The sequence below is a fragment of the Cornus florida genome, unplaced genomic scaffold (assembly GCF_030987335.1).
Source record: "Cornus florida cultivar Cherokee Brave unplaced genomic scaffold, ASM3098733v1 CherokeeBrave_3.0.0_Hap2_Chr03, whole genome shotgun sequence".
In the NCBI taxonomy this organism is placed as follows: domain Eukaryota; kingdom Viridiplantae; phylum Streptophyta; class Magnoliopsida; order Cornales; family Cornaceae; genus Cornus; species Cornus florida.
In genome coordinates, this window is record NW_026775573.1 from 69,286,112 (window position 1) to 69,304,083 (window position 17,972).

The 17,972-nt window shown below is 34.5% G+C and overlaps 2 protein-coding genes across 2 annotated transcripts; both read right to left on the bottom strand.

The window, feature by feature from the left end:
* Positions 1-6,898: 6,898 nt before the first annotated feature.
* LOC132300728 (GDSL esterase/lipase At5g55050-like) lies at positions 6,899-9,935 on the bottom strand. The gene is made up of 5 exons (XM_059797937.1): positions 8,988-9,935; positions 8,749-8,884; positions 8,379-8,613; positions 7,990-8,239; positions 6,899-7,428 (listed from the first exon to the last, which is right to left on the bottom strand). Exons 1-5 carry the CDS (start codon positions 9,232-9,234, stop codon positions 7,205-7,207), a joined length of 1,092 nt encoding a protein of 363 aa, XP_059653920.1. The 5' UTR covers positions 9,235-9,935; the 3' UTR covers positions 6,899-7,204.
* A 66-nt stretch (positions 9,936-10,001) lies between these two features.
* Positions 10,002-14,112, bottom strand: LOC132300727 (L-ascorbate oxidase homolog). The gene is made up of 8 exons (XM_059797936.1): positions 13,727-14,112; positions 13,523-13,632; positions 11,946-12,216; positions 11,657-11,759; positions 11,217-11,562; positions 10,689-11,054; positions 10,526-10,604; positions 10,002-10,415 (listed from the first exon to the last, which is right to left on the bottom strand). The coding sequence occupies exons 1-8, from the start codon at positions 13,874-13,876 to the stop codon at positions 10,203-10,205; spliced, it is 1,638 nt and encodes a 545-aa protein (XP_059653919.1). The 5' UTR covers positions 13,877-14,112; the 3' UTR covers positions 10,002-10,202.
* Between the last annotated feature and the right edge of the window lie 3,860 nt (positions 14,113-17,972).

Sequence of the window (17,972 nt, forward strand, 5' to 3'; positions counted from 1 at the left end):
TTTTTCTTTACATTAAAAGTGTATTAAAAGTTTATGTATATATATATATATATATATATATTTATATACATATATATATACACTAATTATAAAAGTATAAGCATTATTTATTATTTATATACATTTTTTTTTATGTTTTTTAAAGAAAAAATAAATTTTTTTCCTTTCATTAAAAACGTATTATATATATATATATATATATATATATATATTCTTTTATGAAGGTCAAAAAGTTCAATAATTTTAGTCTTGTTGACACCCTTTTTGGTAAATTTGCATAGGTAGTGATGTGACAGTGTTTGAACTACACCCTTTTTGATAAATTTGTATGGGTAGTGACGTGATAGTGTTTGAACTATACCCTTTTTGGTAAATTTGCATGGGTAGTGACGTGGTAGTGTTTGAACTACAGGCGGATGGTATTTTTCACGTGGATTAGAGTTGGAATTTCATGTAAGAGTGATAAAGATGAAAGAAGCTTTTGAATTAACTAATGGATAAGGATCAAGTGCTACTATTTATCTTTTAGTTGGTTTTAGTTAAATATTAGTGGTTATCCATAGATTAGTTTAATTTAAATTCATAGTTAGGTATGTTATAAAGTTGTAATGCAAGTAAAATACTTGCATATAGGAGTTTATTTTACGTAGTTTTCTATAAATAATGCTAAAGGCATGCTTTGTAAGGGGTTCAGCACCCTCAGAAATTTTATTATTATTGTTATTGTTTTCTCAAGCCCTTTCCCTAAATAGCATCCTTGCTATTTTTCTCTATCTCTATCTACCTTATTCTCTCTATCTCGTTCTAATTCTTTCCCTCTCTCTCTATCTATATCTAGATTTTCTCCCCTTTCTATTCTCAACTGTTACTATAATTATTCATTGTTAAAGTTCTTTTAATTAAGGCAATACTGAACTCAAAAGAGGAGTTTTATTGTTCTCTTTCTCCTTACATCTTCTGAAAGTTAACATTCTCAAAGAGACTACAGTTTACTATTTACACTCGAATCATATAATTAGTTCTGGCATGCCCATATTACATCAATTTAGAATCGGCTCTAGCCAGTCGATTTTAGCGTTAACATTCTTGGCACGCCCGGTGGGACCCACTAGGTGAGTGATTTATTGTAAAACTATACAGTCGGCTTCTCAACCAACATACGAATATTACCAGTATTTTAATCAGCCATATGGTTGGCTAAACAATTATCAGCAACAAGTTACTGAATATTATCAGTAAACGCACACAGTCGATTATCGACAGACGCCAACAGTCGATTATCGGTAAGTTCCAGCAGCCGATTATCAGCAAAAGACAAACCAGCCACCAGCAGTCGATTATCACCCAGTGGTAAATCAACAAATGAGAGAAATAAGCCAAATAAATCTCCAAATGGAAGAATTTAATTAGAAGATATTTGCTGAAAAGAGGGAGATTAATCGGGAGTATTATCAGGAGATTAAAGCAATGATGGCTCAGTTTTTAGCCCTAATCCAGGCCGAGGAAGCTTAAGGGCGTAGACGTCCTCAACCACATGTAATACGTCAACAAAATCAGAATCAGTAACACTCGCAAGCATTGCCGATTTTGCCTCAAAGAGAACCCTAAGAGCCAGAGGGCAATTAGAATCGATGGGGAAAAAACAAACCTGCACTACCAGCAGCTGCCGGGGGGGGGGGGGGGCATATAATTGCAAATCCACAACAGGAATGGGTTGACCCATATGATCCACTTCAGCCTAACAATGATTTTGCGACTCTCAACGGCAAAGAATATCAGCCATACGATCGGCACGATTATTATCGGTCATAAGCAAAGTTTCAGCCACTAGTATTAGATTATCGGCAAGTTCTAGTAGCCGATTATCGGCAGGTGGTAAATCAGTCACAACAGATGATTTATTAACAACAAAGTTGGAAAAGTTATCAGCCTAGTACTGATAAATGGAAGGGTACAAATCGGTTGAAAGCAAAACAGCATATGTACCAGAATTCTTTGCCGATTGTGATATCTAATAATCGGTAAAAACAATCATCAGCTGAAAGAATTATTTTAGTTCGCTGTCCTCAGCCCAATTTCAAGAAAAGAAAAAAAAAGACTAGCTGATATTAATTTCAAAAGGTTACTTAAAACTCAGTTGAGAAAATCGGCTGAGGCAAAATCGGCTGAAAGAAAATCGGGTGAGACAAAATCGGCTAAAACAAAATCGGCTGAAAGACCAGCGGCTGCCGGGGGGCATGTGATAGCTAACCCCCAACAAAAGTTATAGTTAATCCATATGCTCTACTTCAACCTGCCGATTATAATAAGGTTATGCTTGCCGATCAAATTACTTTTGGGCATGATGCAGTCCTGATAATGGAGCTGAATGTAAAATTGGCTGAGGCAAAATCGGTTGAAAGACAATCGGCTGAAAGGAAATCAGCTAAGAAAAATCATTCCTGGCACAATGTCATAGAGATAATAGACAGATCGGTTAGAATGACGATTCACAATAATTTAATTTCTGCCGATCATGATTATGATTTGCTAATGGAATTAGAAAATGCATAGTGGGCAAGTCCTTCCTGGGTTTATGGGCAAGTGATATCAGCAAACTTTATGAGAAAGAAAGAAGCCTAAATCGGCAAATTTGGCTAATATGAAATAAAGATCATCTTAGGGGTGATTCAAAAAAAATAAAGCTTTGGAGCTCATTGATTTGCAATCTTGTTCCAAGTGACTAGCGCAACCCTTGTTCAAAATTTTCTTTTAATGTACTTTAAATTTTAAATATCTTATCGGCTTGGGAGGCCGACAGCCGATAAGACATTTAAAATTGGGGGGCACTATTGACACCCTTTTTGGTAAATTTATATGGGTAGTGACGTGGCAATGTTTGAAGTACAGGTGGATGGTATTTTTCACGTGGATTAAAGTTGAAATTTCATGTAAAAGTGATAAAAATGAAAGAAGCTTTTGAATTAACTAATGAATAGGGATCAAGTGCTAGTATTTATCTTTTAGTTGGTTTTAGTTAAATATTAGTGGTTATCCATAGATTAGTTTAATTTAAATTCATAGTTAGGTATGTTATAGAGTTGTAATGTAAGTAAAATACTTGCATATAGGAGTTTGTTTTACGTAATTTTCTATAAATAATGCTAAAGGTATGCTTTGTAAGGGGTCCAGCCTCCTCATAATCTTTATTATTATTGTTATTGTTTTCTCAAGCCCTTTCCCTAAATAGCATCCTTGCTATTTTTCTCTATCTCTATCTATGTCATTCTCTCTATCTTGTTCTAATTCTCTCTCTATCTCTTTCTATATCTAGATTTTCTTCCCTTTATATTCTCAACTGTTACTATAATTATTCATTGTTAAAGTCCTTTTAATTAATGCAATACTGAACTCAAAAGAGGAGTTTTATTGTTCTCTTTCTCCTTGCATCGCCTGAAAGTCAACGTTCTCAAAGTGACTAGAGTTGACCAATTACACGAACCATATAATTGGTTCTGGCACGCTCGTATTACATCAATTTAGAATCGACTCTAGCCAGCCGATTTTAACATTAACAAGTCCATAGCTCAGACAATTTTAAAAGTATATTGAAATATTTTTCGTTAAAAACGTATTAATTTATATATATATATATATATATATATATATATATATTTATAAAGGTCAAAAAGTCCAACAGTTTTAGTCCATAGCTCAAACAATTTTATTTTATTTTTTATGCTCTTTTATCTATACCTATATTTATCTATATATCTATATCTATACTATTATTAAAAGTCTATAAAAAATTATTTTTATATACATTTTTATACTATTTTTAAATTAAAAAATTACTAATATTTTTTTTTACTACTATTAAACGTTTATACAATTTTTATTTTTAATGTACATTTTATACTATTTTAAAGTAAAAAGTTGTTAATATTTTGTCTTTTTTTACTCCATGATGATTCATGCTTAACATTTTTCTCAAAGAGACATCCAAGATGATTACCAAAGCTATAGCCGAATGGTACTTCTAAAATAAAAAGTCCAGAATTCAAGTTTCTATGGGGGCGCAAGTGGGTTTGTGAGTGTGAGTCAAGGTAATAAATAAATAGATAAATAAAAACCAAGATGATTTTGTTTTAAAACTGCATTCATGTTCGTAACGTCTATTTCAAGAGTTACTAAGATGAATTTGCTTATAAACTTCATATTTGTTAATATTCAACATCTATCTCAAAAGTTATCCAGGATGATGATGAATCATTTCCCTTCTCTCAACCCCAGTGTTTGTTTTGAAATTTTTTACCCACAGATGGTTTCAAAATTAAAAATTGTTTTTCGTCTATTAAACCAAAAAAAATCTCCTTAACTTGATGGCTTCAACTCACTTTTTTTAAAGAAAACATGGCATATTGTGGGTGAGAAAGTGACTTTGGTAATAAAATAGTTTTTTTTCAAACAGGTAGAATTTTAAAATAGATCAATGTTACCTATCTAACCTTAATTCCCAAAATTCCAAACCCCACTTCCCCGTATGATTACAAATCTATAACATGTGCGGTGTTCTATATAAATGCATCTCTATGTTATTCGCTAACAAAATTTAAACTCATCTTGCCTACCCTCATTGACGAGGCACAAAATAAATAAAGGTAAAAAAATTGGGAGCAATATTATTTTGGCTTAAGACTTTTGAGTTGCAAACGCTTCAAATTGCGACTTCTCTTTTTGGGTCCCTCCAAAATCCAACTTGTGAGCCCTCAAATACTATAGAGAAATTGGAGAAGAAAGTGTGTAGGTGGGTGATGTGAATAATTGCATATATAGACAGAGAAAGGGTAGTCAAAGAATGAATGGTTCTCCTCCCTCCATTTTATCTTTATATATCCTTCAACTTTCTTTAATTATACACTTAACCCACAATTTTAGCCTGTTTGCTCCTTCCTCCAACAAACTCTAGAAAAATTACTAATTGCTACTCACCCTTTTCATTTTTCTCATTCAAGTCCCCAACAATTCTCATATAAGTCCTCGACAAGTCCTGAATCCAAAATCTTTTCCTGAGCCCACACACCCAAATCAAGTGTGCTCCCAACAAAGTAAAGAAACATATCTGAAAACACTTAATGATGGAAATACCAGGTATATACGTACTGATTTCAAATCCAGAAATTAAGTGTATTATCATAAAACTGAGTTCCTATGATCATAGTGAGTTTGAAGGCCTGTTGATGACAGGTGACAGTCTATCACCATGCTCATTTCCAAATTGAATTTCATGAGAAAGGCCTGAAGACATTTGCCTTCCTGTTGTCGTATAGTGAATAGACACGATATATCCTTCTCTATCTGTCGGTTACTGAAGTACCGACCTATGAACAGGTCGTAGAGCGCCCGAAAACTGCCAACTGATCCCCTTGATAGGTGTTTGAACCAATTGAGCGCAGGTCCGGTAATGCTTGTTGGGAAGACCTTGCACATCAGGGTATCATCCTCAGTATTTAGAGCCATTTTCAGCTCGATTTAGTAGACGTGTTTGATTGGATCCTTTGTTCTGTCGAATAGGGTGAACGTCAGCACTGAGAATTTTCTAGGCTTTGGGAATCGCAGGATCTATTCCATGAAGGGAGAATCAACAGTCGACGTCCGGGTGGCCTCGTTGTTCATTGGAGGTGCTCTCTGTTCTGGCCGCTACCTGTCGGTGGCCCTTTGGTCATGAGTGCTCACATTTGACTGACGCAAATCGTTTAATGCGCGCCTTATCTGTAGTCGATTCCTTTTGCAAAGGAACGGCCTCGACGCGTTCCACCTATTCTTCTGGTTTGAGCCTGCTGAGCTGTGGGTCTATATGAATGGATCCTGCCCTCTCCGCCCTTTGGTTGACGTTTGTTGGTTCCATTCTCTCATCTACTACTGATGGGCGAGGGAACGGCGGAGCGGCGCTTCGTTCTATCCTGGATTTGAGCTCGGCGTTCTCCCGTCGTAGAGTTTCAATAACCTACATCAGTTCATCATGCCTCACTCGCCTGTCCTCTTGCTGTTGGTGGGAGCCTTCTCCTCTGATCATGGTTCCTGATCGAAGTTGTGTGATTCGTTATTGGAATCGATGGATCTTTCCTTCGTTTCCCACAGACGGCGCCAGATGAAGATGCAAGAAATAGCTCTATGTATTAGGAAAGTATTTCCTTACACTTCAAACAATCTCCCTCTCTCTCTCTCTAACTCCTATTTATAGGAGTGTACATTTGCCCTAAAATCTCTCTCTTGTCTCTCAAGCTTGGGTCTTTTCTAGGCTGGGTCTTCTTCTCGGGCCATGATGGATGGAAAGCCCGCATGGAATACCGGTGAAGTTGGGCCTCGTATTGGCGTGATAGCAACTTTGGTTGAGCGGACTGAGCCAATAGAGGCCTAATGAGCCCGTGGACCTTTGGTTGGGCTTGGGGCTTCCCTTGTTGGGCTGACCAAAGCCAGGAACGCTCCTTGGCTTTGTTGATCCGGCCCCTTCAATAATACATATTCATGAACTGCATTTGGTTTAACATTTCATTTTTACTCCAACCTTTCGGAATTAATCATGTGTTGGATGGTGTTTTGCTTTAAAACACTGCATGCCCGCAGAAAAGAAAGCTCGGATCCCCGTTCATGTAATGATGGACTTGAGACTATTTCTCCTACTTTATCAATATATATCAAGAGCAGCATCATATTCATGTGTGGCTTCTTTCTTTTAGTTGCTTCTTGTACTATATTTTTTTCAATTTCAGATTTTTTTGGCCTATCTGGACATTCGATCTGCTAAAAGATCAGCCACGTGCTATTTGCTCACCATGTCTGCACATGTTGTTTTGACACCATTTACGAAATTTGCCAATTACAAACTTTATATCTCACACAAAAGACACCTCGTATTGATTCTGCAGTATACAAAATTTATATCTCACACAAAAGACACCTCCTACTGATTCTGCAGTATCATTCTTCCAGTAATGTATTCCGACTTAAATTCCTAAGCAGTTGAGTCAATCCAGAAGAAATAACATAAACAATGTTCTTAAAAAAATAAAAAATAAAAGTATGAAACATTTTATTCATTTCAATTGATATTTTACCTATATAAGAATAAATAGGAACAAATTTATTGATGTGAAATTCACTTATTGGTGTATAAATTGATCTCAGTAGACAGTGTCCACCGGAAGCTGAAGGCTTGAGCTAATCAATAATCGTCGGCCAACTGAGCAAAGTTAATTGGGGCTACATATTCTGGTGTGCCATGATAAAGGGTTAGAGCTGCAAGCCTAGAAGCAGCCTGTGTGGGGTGGTATAAATCCCAGAACAAGTATTCATTGCGATTCGCGCAAAGATTTGCATCTGGAAGGCAACCTACTTCTGCATTCAATCGTCCACTTCCACAACATGCACTTTGCACATCTTTAAAATCTGAGAAGACACAAGAAAATTGAAGCAAATCAGTATATACATGATACTACTAATCAGGTCAAGCTGCATAGAAATATGGAAAATGCTATCCTCAAAATCATGCCTTTTGCTTGCATTAGAGTGGAGTTTAGGAAATAGAACCGAAAATCAGAAAACTGTGCAAGAATCTGTTTGGTTGGCTGTTTCCTGAAAACTGAGTTAAAAAAGGTTTGTTTTCACCAATAGGCCAGTGACCTAGCAGTACTAGAACCCTACTTCTCAAAGAGAGGTTAGGAGTTCGAGTCTCAATGAAGGTATGTGTATATGAGTACTAATTAAGAAAGAAAAAAAAGTTTGTTTTCAGAGAACTATCTTTTGTAGTTCTCGAAAAATCTGTTTTTTGAAATCTTGAAATTGATTTTAGAAAATTGAACCAAGTAGACTCTTAGATGCCAATTTTAAGATATGTCACTCAATAACTTTGAGGCCAAAACACATCTTTAAGCTTCTTCTTTTTTCTTTTTTTTTTTTATCACAATATAAGGAATGCATCTAATGCTGTGTTGAGATTGGATTGCTTACTATTGGGAAGCGGATTGTCTATGACATCTATGGTCATTTTGTATGTATTTCCAAGTGAGTACTTCATGTCCTGAAGATCTGAGCTGAGCTTGCTCAAGAGGGTGTCAAGTGCTGAATGGAAAGCTCTTGCAGCTTCATTAATGTTCTCCAAGCAACCCCCTGTAGCATTGAAAACTCTTTGAGATGGACAACATCCTATCGGTGGGACACTAATGATGCCAAACTTCCTTGCTCCAAGATTGTATAAAGCCTGTCATAGCACCATAACTTCATTAGTACAAGAACAGAATTTCTATTTTCAATGTACGAAAATTCACAAATCGAAATTATATGCATTGATCAATTAGTTAGTTATGATGATTATCAAAATCCGAAAGAGGACATCTTACCCTTATGTAGCGTTCATAAGTGTTCATTAGTATGGCGATGAATTCTTGCTCAGTTATGGTGGTATTAGAATAGAAATAGCCGAAAATGTCATTGCTTCCAACACTTATGCTGAAAAGGGATTCGGAGAGAAATTGTTTTGTTACTTCTGCACCCTTTACTGCTGTTAGATTGTTGTAGATGGTGGCAAATTGCGCGATCTGCTCAGACAAGGGAATAACCATCTGTTGATTGTTCAATGGCCGGCCATTACACATGAGAAGGAGATTGTTAGAGCTTGAATTGTCCAAAGTTTGTTCATGGAGAAGGTAAATATGATTATGAGATGTTAGGATCAACACAGAAGTCTAAGGAGGTCTTACCGTTAGCTGTTGTCCAGTTAAGTCAAGAAGGCCGGACCCTCCTGAGGCGAAGTTTACGCCTCTAAAGCTTGGCCTTTTGATACTAGATTTCTGGTTAAGAAGTAAAAAAAATGGATTTGGACTCCTCTTGAACCCCATTAGCTTGGCTGACCAGGGAACCAATTACAAAAGCAAGATTGTTAGCAATGCATGTTTTAAACATTGCAATGTAGTTTTACATTAAGCCTACTATATAGGTACTATACTAACCAAGAAAATCAGCACTGTTGAAACCATTACTGAACCTCCCCGTTGATCTTGAGTGGGGGAAATCAATGCCATTGTGAGGAAAGTCAGCTCTTGCCCCACTGGCAGGCAAGTAATTGTTAGTCCCAACATCGGCAGTTGAGTCTCCTAGTATGAAAATGGCGGGAACCTTGGCTTCAACCACATAAGAAGTGAACATGGCTAAGGAAAATATCATCAGAAGAAGAGGTGAAGCATAGTTCATCTCCATGAGAGAAAAAGGTAATTAAACTCCTTGCTTTCTCTGAATTCTCTACTGTGCTGTTATGTGTGACAGTATTCTATGTTTCTACAATTTCAGAGCACTATCATCCTAAGTAATTTATAGACCTTTGAAGCAATCAAGTTTCACAATGTACAAGCAGAAACTGCTGAAGTAGTCATTTTCTCATGTATGCACATGAGCAAAATTACAAGAACAAAGAAAGTGGGCAATAATGTAGTAATTATGTCGCATACCTCTAATTACTGATCTGCCCATTCCTAGGCAGCATAACAACCCTTGATGACCATTGTTATGAGATTATTGTTCCAGGTATGTGATTTGAGAGCATGAAATGTACTATTCAACATATTTCCTAAGCTTTAAATAATTTCAATTAACATTTTGGTTAGTTCAATGTTAAATCCAGTTCAATTGAGAGTGATAAATACGGCCAGTTCAACATGTTTGATTATATAAAATTTCGAGTTCAATGTGTTTTGATAGAAAAGTGAAGGGATAGAATTGTCCAGAAATGTGGTTGCCGTCTGTGTCATACCAGATTTGTCTCTCTATTTAGTTTTGTGTGATTGGCTTGACTCAGTCTTTGAATGTTGAATATATTCTTGTGAAGACAAAAAAAAACCGGCCGAAATTTTCTCTGTTGTGATAGAAACAAGAAGAGTCTTGTTTGGATTTGTGGGTTTTTTTCTTGTTTCTTTCATTGTTGTGGAAATCACTATTCTCCTTATAAGAAGGAGAACATTGTCAAGTGGTTAGAAAAGCCAGATGGTTGCTATTAAGGAGAAAATAACATTTAGACACACCAGGAAAAAATTACAGAAACAATGAGATATTTGAATTAATAGTACAGCTAAAATAATTATAAATCAAATTCAATCTTTGTGTCCCCGAGTTGGGGCCGCGTCATTGTAAGTATGCAACCTTTTGTTCTCCTTGTTCTTTACGAGTTTTGACTAGATAGGCCGTGTTTCTCTACCACTAGCTTTACCACAGAGAAGAGCATTCTTAGGAATGGGGTATTCATCCCTGAGAGACTTAACCGGTGAATAAACTCGAAGATAAAATTGTTGTCCAAGGTATTGTCGTGCCCAATATTCGCTCCTCATGTTCCACATTCCCACATTGTCAAGTGCTATGTATATAGCAGTCCACGACTTGGGATATACCTGCAGCACCAACAATGTTAATTTCAGTCACGAATTATGTTATGTACACGAGCGATTCTCAGTTGAGAGCAACTACTACATCAAAATGCAACAAAGTACGAGTCTCTCACCTGTGTCGTGCAACGTGACACAGCATCTCTAAGGTTGTACTGCTTCCGACTAGCAGGAGTCCACAAGCCTCCATCCATTCTGTAATACATATATATATCTCGAATTAATTTTGAAGTACATTTATGCGCATGAACAAAAACTTGCTATTTGGCTGTTGCTTACCCGACCACGAAGAAAGAATATCCATCAAGGTGCCAGCTCTGAACGATGTTTTCATTGTTCTCAAACACAATCTCAATGAATTCTCTGAAGTCCGCGCCCATGACTGATGTGTCAAGGTACATTCTTGCCCTCGGTGGCTTGTCAGGTATGCTTCCAACACGGAACACTCCTCCTATGTTGTAGTAGTCCGCGACCTTGAGTGGTGTGTCAGCAGGGATGAATGACACACTGTTAACTGCATATCTCTGCTTCCCATTGACTAGACTTGCATGATTGGCTAGCTTGATACTCCTTGTGATGTTTATCATACCGTAGTGGTATGAGCCTTGTGGATTCGGTCTTGGTCCACTCGCAGTGAGGTTAGTCCTGGCAAACAAACAAAAAAAAAAAATTGTCAATTGTTCTTGTATATATAAAATTGTGCACATTTCTGTTTTCGGTGTCCATGAAAACAGAAATGTGCACAGGCAAGTCAATGTAGACTTCTAAAACAAACTAGGGAGGCCTTAGGATTGGTATTATTTATACCTGATGCTACGAGCCTGGTTTAGTGACCAATCTATCTCGATTGTAGGTCCCCAAGGGGGTAGACCAGAGACCGGTTTGGCAGAGTTGCTGTAGTGCAGAATGGCAGTGGTGTTGAGGACTTGAGTGGTGAAGCGGCTGGAAACAGCAATGTAGTAGTCCTGGGGAGGCTGATCTGCAGTCACTAAAACCGAGTAGGATTGTCCCACATGAACGTCGAGGGATGAGAGGGTGGTTTGGACAGTGTGAGTACCCTCGACCTCAACCAGCTTCATACTGTGGCCCTGAATCCGAAAGTTGAGTGAATTTCTTAGTCCCACATTGGATATCCTGAACCTGTAAGTTTTTCCTGAAACACCACAGAAAATAATGTCCATCACTTCATGACACACACATGAATTATACATAGAATGCTTCAACATTGAGATTGACTAGCTAGGTACCTTGTTCAACTGTGAAAGTTTCTCCATTTGATCCACGGCCATTAATTAAAACACCATCAGGGAAACGAAGCATTTTACCGGCATCTAAAATGGTCTTCAATCTCTGCACAATCAGAATAGCAAATTAAACTTTTATTTTTCGGGATTAAGTACTGACACACATCTCACAAATGACCCACTACGGGACTCAAAGGAAAGGTTATATACCATTGGACTAACGTCCCATTGTCAAGTAACAAATCATGAAAATAAGATAGTAGACAATGAGGGGGTCATATGAGTTGATTACCGTGTGATTACTTTTGTACCAATCTCCAATAAGAACAGTGAAATCCCCGGCAGGGTCGGGGAATGGGACTGGAATTCGAGGCCTGCTGAGGATTCTGATCCCTCCAAAGCCGCCTGCCGCCTTGTGGAAGGCGAGAGACGGGAAATAGAAGAAGCTTCCAATCTGGTCTTTCACCTGCATGATGTATGTGTAGTTCTTGCCAGGAGGAATGGGACATGTAGTTCCATACACCCCATCTACATATGAATTTTTCCTATGCTGAAGCCCATTCCTACATCATAAGCCATAACAGTATACAATTCAATTTTCATACTGAAGCCCATTCCTACATCATAAGCCATAACAACATGCAATTCAATGTTCATAAACATCGGTTCGCGGTTGAAAAGTTTATCGTGGAAAAGTGACTTTAAATGTGAAAAGCCAATAATGTTCTTATATTATAATAATATATTGCACTCTACAGAAAGAAAAGACAAAAAATATTGGTCAACAAATCTTTAAATTGAATTTTAAGATTTAAAGTTTGAGGAGTCACTTTATTATAAGTGTTGGACCCTACACTGTCCTTGATTAACTGAATCACGCTATTAGAACTATTAGCGTCTCTGTTTGGGCTATTGGAACTATTAATTGGCTTTTTCTTATATTTACTGTTTGGATGAAAGAAAAAATAAAGGTCAAGAAAGTGGAAAGCTATCACTCTCAATTAATCTAAAGCAGGATTGGTTTAACTTTATACCTTATGCATTATATGCTTAGTAAAGGACAAATTCCAATTGGAATTTATGAACGGAAAGAACTGACCACAGAATGTGGAAAGTGACATTGCACACCTAACAACACAAACAAACTACAATTGCCAAATGGTATTCCATCACAGTATTTGCATGTCATGTCATGCACCAATGGTGCAATCATGTGTATGTTTTGTATATTTAATATATATATATAACTACATATTATAATAATATATTATTCTTTAGAACTGAAATCTTTCTAATATTTTTAATATAAAAAATTCCAGGTCAAGATCATCCATAAACAGGGGAAAAATGTATTTCATAACTCATACATAAAAATATATATATAATTTTTGCATATATAAATGCGAAATAAAAAAAAAAAATTCCGAGCTAGTAAAAAAATTGCAAGATGAGGAAAGAAGAAAAATATCAGAGTTATATGATTATATCCTGTCTTTGTGATATACTGTTTTTATTTTTTTAATTTCAAATGAGACAGATTTTAAAAGGTAAAGAAAAAGGCCTAAAAAACACATAAATTAAGATTATTTATGCGCTTTTTTAGACCACATATGAAATCTTCAATATTCTATTTGGTGAATAAATCATCTTAGTATTTTAAAAATCAACTATTTATAGGATATAATAATAGAGTTTTTACAAAAAAATTTATGTGGAATTAAATATCCATCCCCATCAGGCATGATAATATGATTATGCATATATATATATATATATGAATAAATATACACATATTTATACATGAAAATAAAGGCCATTACTACACACATGAGGACATTAATTTTATTCATATAGAGAGAGAATATTTACCATGACAAAAGAAATGGCTCCGGCAAGCTGTTATGTACATTGATAATGAGGTTGTCGTTGGTCACAGAGTAAATATCAGGACCAGGGAATTGGCCATTGATCAGAATTCCCTACAATTGTAAAATAGAATAAAAATCGATTGATCCTCATGTTTGGAAGAAAAGAAAAGAAAATAAATGAAACCAAATTTGTGGATTGCTAAACCTGCTGACGAACTCCCAGTGGATAAATATCACCGTACGTGATGTTCCAGTCGAAGAACCTGTAAGGGTCTTCGGCGATAGCAACGGAGAAAAGGAAGAGAAAGGCGCAGAGACGCCGGAGGAGAGAAACTCCGGCGAGATTTGGCAGCATTTTGAAGGAAAAGAATGGATGAAGATGAAAAGAGAGGAAGAGACGGGTTTGAGAGAGAAGAGGTCTCTCTTATTTGTGTAATGAATGAATGAGAGCAGAGAGAGTGAGAGGGGAGGTTACTTATACGATACGTATCGCTACATGAACTGGTAACAGTTGGTAACTCGTTTTTGTATTTAAGCCGCGTGTGTGAAGGAACTATGCCAGAAGAAGAAGATATTGATATATTATACACAAATGCATATCTATATGTATTCTATATCTATAGAGAGACAGTATTAATAAGGAGAGAGAAAGACTTAGATGTCTCAAGCCGCGTCGGTTTGGTCGCCAAAATGCGTAGTGTGTGGGGTAGTGAAAAGCGGTGGTGGGTGTTATGGTGCTGTTCCTCTATATTCATAACTATTTAATCTGTCCATATTAAACCAATAACAGAATGACACGTGTTGTCGAAAATGTGCTTCATTTCATCTTAGTGACAATGATGCCCTTGATTACTGCATTTTATTTATTTGTCCAATATGAAGGTAGTAGTGTTTTAATTGAATGAAAGCTTGAAGCTATTAGGTTTCTAAGAAGATTTACGCTTTGAGGAGACTTTATTTCATGTTTCAGAGTTATATCACGTAATTTTGGAGTATATTTTACAATAAAATAGATATTTTATTTATTATTTAAATAAGGGCAAAAATGATATTGTATTATTTTTATTCCAAATTCCATTTTAAATCTAATTTGTTCTAAACATTTATATAGAATTTCATTTTAGTTCCAATTCCTATCTCAATTCAGAACCCAAAATAATTGATTCCAATTAGTATTGTATTATTTGTATTCCAAATCCCATTTTAAATCCAATTTGTTTTTCCAAACATATAAATAGAAATTCATTTTAATTCCAATTCGTATTCCAATTCAGATTCATTTTCTAGATCCCAAAATAATTGATTCCAAACAAGGCATTAGGAAACTGCCACTAGTACATTTTATGTTGATTTAAAATGTTTACAAAGTCTATCATTTATATGAATAATGATATCCACCATCTACTATATATTATCACAATTGTCATGATAATGAATATTTCACGATCTATTTTGGAAAGACATTTTAATATTATTTTTATTAAAATTAAAGTGTCATAATTTATTACACCTTTTTTTTTAATCATTAGTAGATATAAAATTTATAATTTATAATTTTTATTATTTTTTATTTTTTTAAAAAAGCACATTCAGAGTACCATAAATAAGAAAACCCATTTTTAAATTTTGAATTGGGCGCATTTATTTATTTATTTTTAAGGCAAGAATGTGAATGGTTAGAGAGGAGGGGAGGACGCAAGGCTCAAACACAAGTTACCAAACAATGATGTTATATCGGACCTCGTAAATTACCTCATAATTCTTTTAACGGGTCAAGTGTTTTTAAATTACCTTTTTTGTGGTCAGACCACCCTATCTATCAGTTTATGAAATTAATTGTAACAGATCGAGTGCTTCACAATCTAACCCAAAATCCTAAACTAAACCATATCAATTTATGAAATTACCTACAAAATTTTTGAAGTAAATAATTATATTTTAATTTCAAATTTGGTTCAATTATTTATTAGTTTAAATACAAATTAAAACCATAAAATTCTTTATTTCCATTAAACCACCCCACTGTAGCTTTTTGTAGGTTGAGGAAAATAAATTTGTCCCAAACCGCATAGGGGGCTGATCACGTGACATGTCCTTATAGAGTCTTTTTGGTGGAAATGGAATGTCCGTGATTGGTGGTGGACGCGACACACGGAATGTCCATGTGCTCAATATATCGGCACCCACCAGTCACTGCTCTTTTACAGCTGTGTTATCGATAACTAAGAGCCTTCCCAGTTCGATCATTATGTTGGGACCCACAGATAATGGACGGTCATGATGGACAACATTCGCAAAATCTAATGCGGATCATCATCATGTTTTAAATTCAAATTTATGATCTTATTTAAAAATTGAGATTTACGCGGTAAGTCTAATCATTTACGTGTTTGACCGCATACAACTATAGAATATTCTGTACTCTTTAAGGTATGCTTTTATATTCATATGTATTATGAGAAGTATATATATTTGACTTTTTGGGGATCTGGAAATTAATTAAATCTCTTCCCCCTTAAATTTGAAAGAGACTAATTTGTTCTTTTGACCTTTTACTTCTTAAATTTTGAATTTTTTATGAGATCAACTCAATACGCTGTTCTTTTCCTAAAGAAGACACTGGAAATCCATAATTGAAGGCTGTTTCCTTTCCAAAGCCTTTTATTTTTTACGTAGTAAGAAATAACTCTAATCCCGCAATTTGTTCCTATATTACCTTGAGAAGTTGAGAAGATATATCATATTAACTTTTTCTTTTTCAATCAAAATTTTCTTCTAGAAGGAAGGATGAAAGAGACTTCCATCTTGAAAGGAATAGAAGATTGAGGAAATAAAAAGAGATGACATATCCTTCCTAATTCACGTTTTCTCTCTCATTTTTTATTTAAAAATTATTTTTATCATTTAAAATTAGAGGAAAGAGGAGGGAAAAATAATAATAATTACTTACAAAAATGAAATACCATTTTAGCCTTCAATTGCTTACAAATTTTTTTTTGTTAAACTCCGTCAAAAATATTTTATTCACAAAATTATCTTTTATTTGCCTTTTCCTATCACAATTAAAAAATTAATTTGGCTTTTAATAATATCAAGCATAGTACAACAATAACCAAGTATTTTCTTTTGAATAGTGATACTTGTACCGATTTGTTGTAGTCAATTGTGTAATGGAAAGTTTCTAATGGATTATTTACAAGTAATACAAGTAAGTAGAGGGTCACACTCTCTTATTTGTTGCATAGATTGACCAATTAAAATAAATATGTCTAACAATTCACTACAACAAATCGGTGCAAGAATCATTTTCCTTTTCTTAATTACTTGGGTCCGGATATCATGTTTCCATTTCACTCTATCTAAGGTCATAGTTTCAGTTAATCTACGTACTATCATACATTTCTTTACCAATTCTACCTAAATTAATTTTGGTCTTCCTCTTTCCCTAATATTATGGGCTATGTCACTTTTCCTAACTAGGGTACTTAAAGATCTTTACACATGTCAAAACCATCTTAACTGATTTTCTTTAATTTTAGGTGTTTGATAAAACTGAAAATTATGCACTGAAAATTTTAAGTATTAAATTTTAAGCGCTGAAATTTTAAATACTGAATATATTAATTTGAAAATCTGTTTGATAATATTTTAATTTTAAGTAGTGAATTCATTAAGATTGTTTGTTATATACAAAAATTGAATTCTGAAAGTTATACATATTACATTTTTGCCTTCAATATATGGCACTCATAACAATTTTATATTTATAATATAAAAATATTAATAAAATAACCACATTAATTCACTCGATGAAATATATCAATTTAATAACGACTAATAATGTCAAATAATCAAAAAAATAATTGATGAAAATTTAAAATATATGAATTTTGAATTACATAACATTTATGTAGGATATTGAAAAGGATGCTACAAAGATTAAAGAAAGTAAAATTTAAAATATATAGGTTTTGGATTACATAATATTTGTTTTGTAAGATATCAAAAAAGGTGTTACAAAGATTAAAGAAAGTAAAATTTAAAATATATTAATTTTGGATTACATAAAATTTATGTATGGTATTGAAAATGGTGCAAAATTTAAAATATATGAGTTTTGAATTATATAATATTTATGTACAATATCGAAAAGGATGTTAAAAATATTAAAGGAAGTAGATGAAAAAGTATTCTTATCTAGAAATAGAATTCTATTATATAAATACTTTTGTTAAATTAATTTGAATAGGTAACCAAAAGAGACGTGTTTATAAGATAATACATATTACTCCCTCCGCCCCATAAAAAGTGTCACTTTTAGAAAATCTTGTCTCTCACAAATTGAACTGATACGATTTCCTATTAAGGACACTTTTTTTGGGACGGAGATATTATTATTATTATTATTATTTTGGGAATTTGGTAAAATTATATATTTTTTAAAGAATTTT

What these genes read in the sequence shown, in the direction of transcription:
- LOC132300728 (XM_059797937.1), bottom strand. Translation starts at nt 9,234, where the DNA reads ATGGAGATGAACTATGCTTCACCTCTTCTTCTGATGATATTTTCCTTA. An exon ending in CTTATGAACGCTACATAAGG is followed by an intron (nt 8,240 to 8,378) that starts GTAAGATGTCCT and finishes GTGCTATGACAG; the next exon opens with GCTTTATACAATCTTGGAGC. An exon ending in AGACAATCCGCTTCCCAATA is followed by an intron (nt 7,429 to 7,989) that starts GTAAGCAATCCA and finishes GTGTCTTCTCAG; the next exon opens with ATTTTAAAGATGTGCAAAGT.
- LOC132300727 (XM_059797936.1), bottom strand. Translation starts at nt 13,876, where the DNA reads ATGCTGCCAAATCTCGCCGGAGTTTCTCTCCTCCGGCGTCTCTGCGCC. An exon ending in CACTGGGAGTTCGTCAGCAG is followed by an intron (nt 13,633 to 13,726) that starts GTTTAGCAATCC and finishes TTACAATTGTAG; the next exon opens with GGAATTCTGATCAATGGCCA. An exon ending in AACCAGGCTCGTAGCATCAG is followed by an intron (nt 11,055 to 11,216) that starts GTATAAATAATA and finishes TTTGTTTGCCAG; the next exon opens with GACTAACCTCACTGCGAGTG.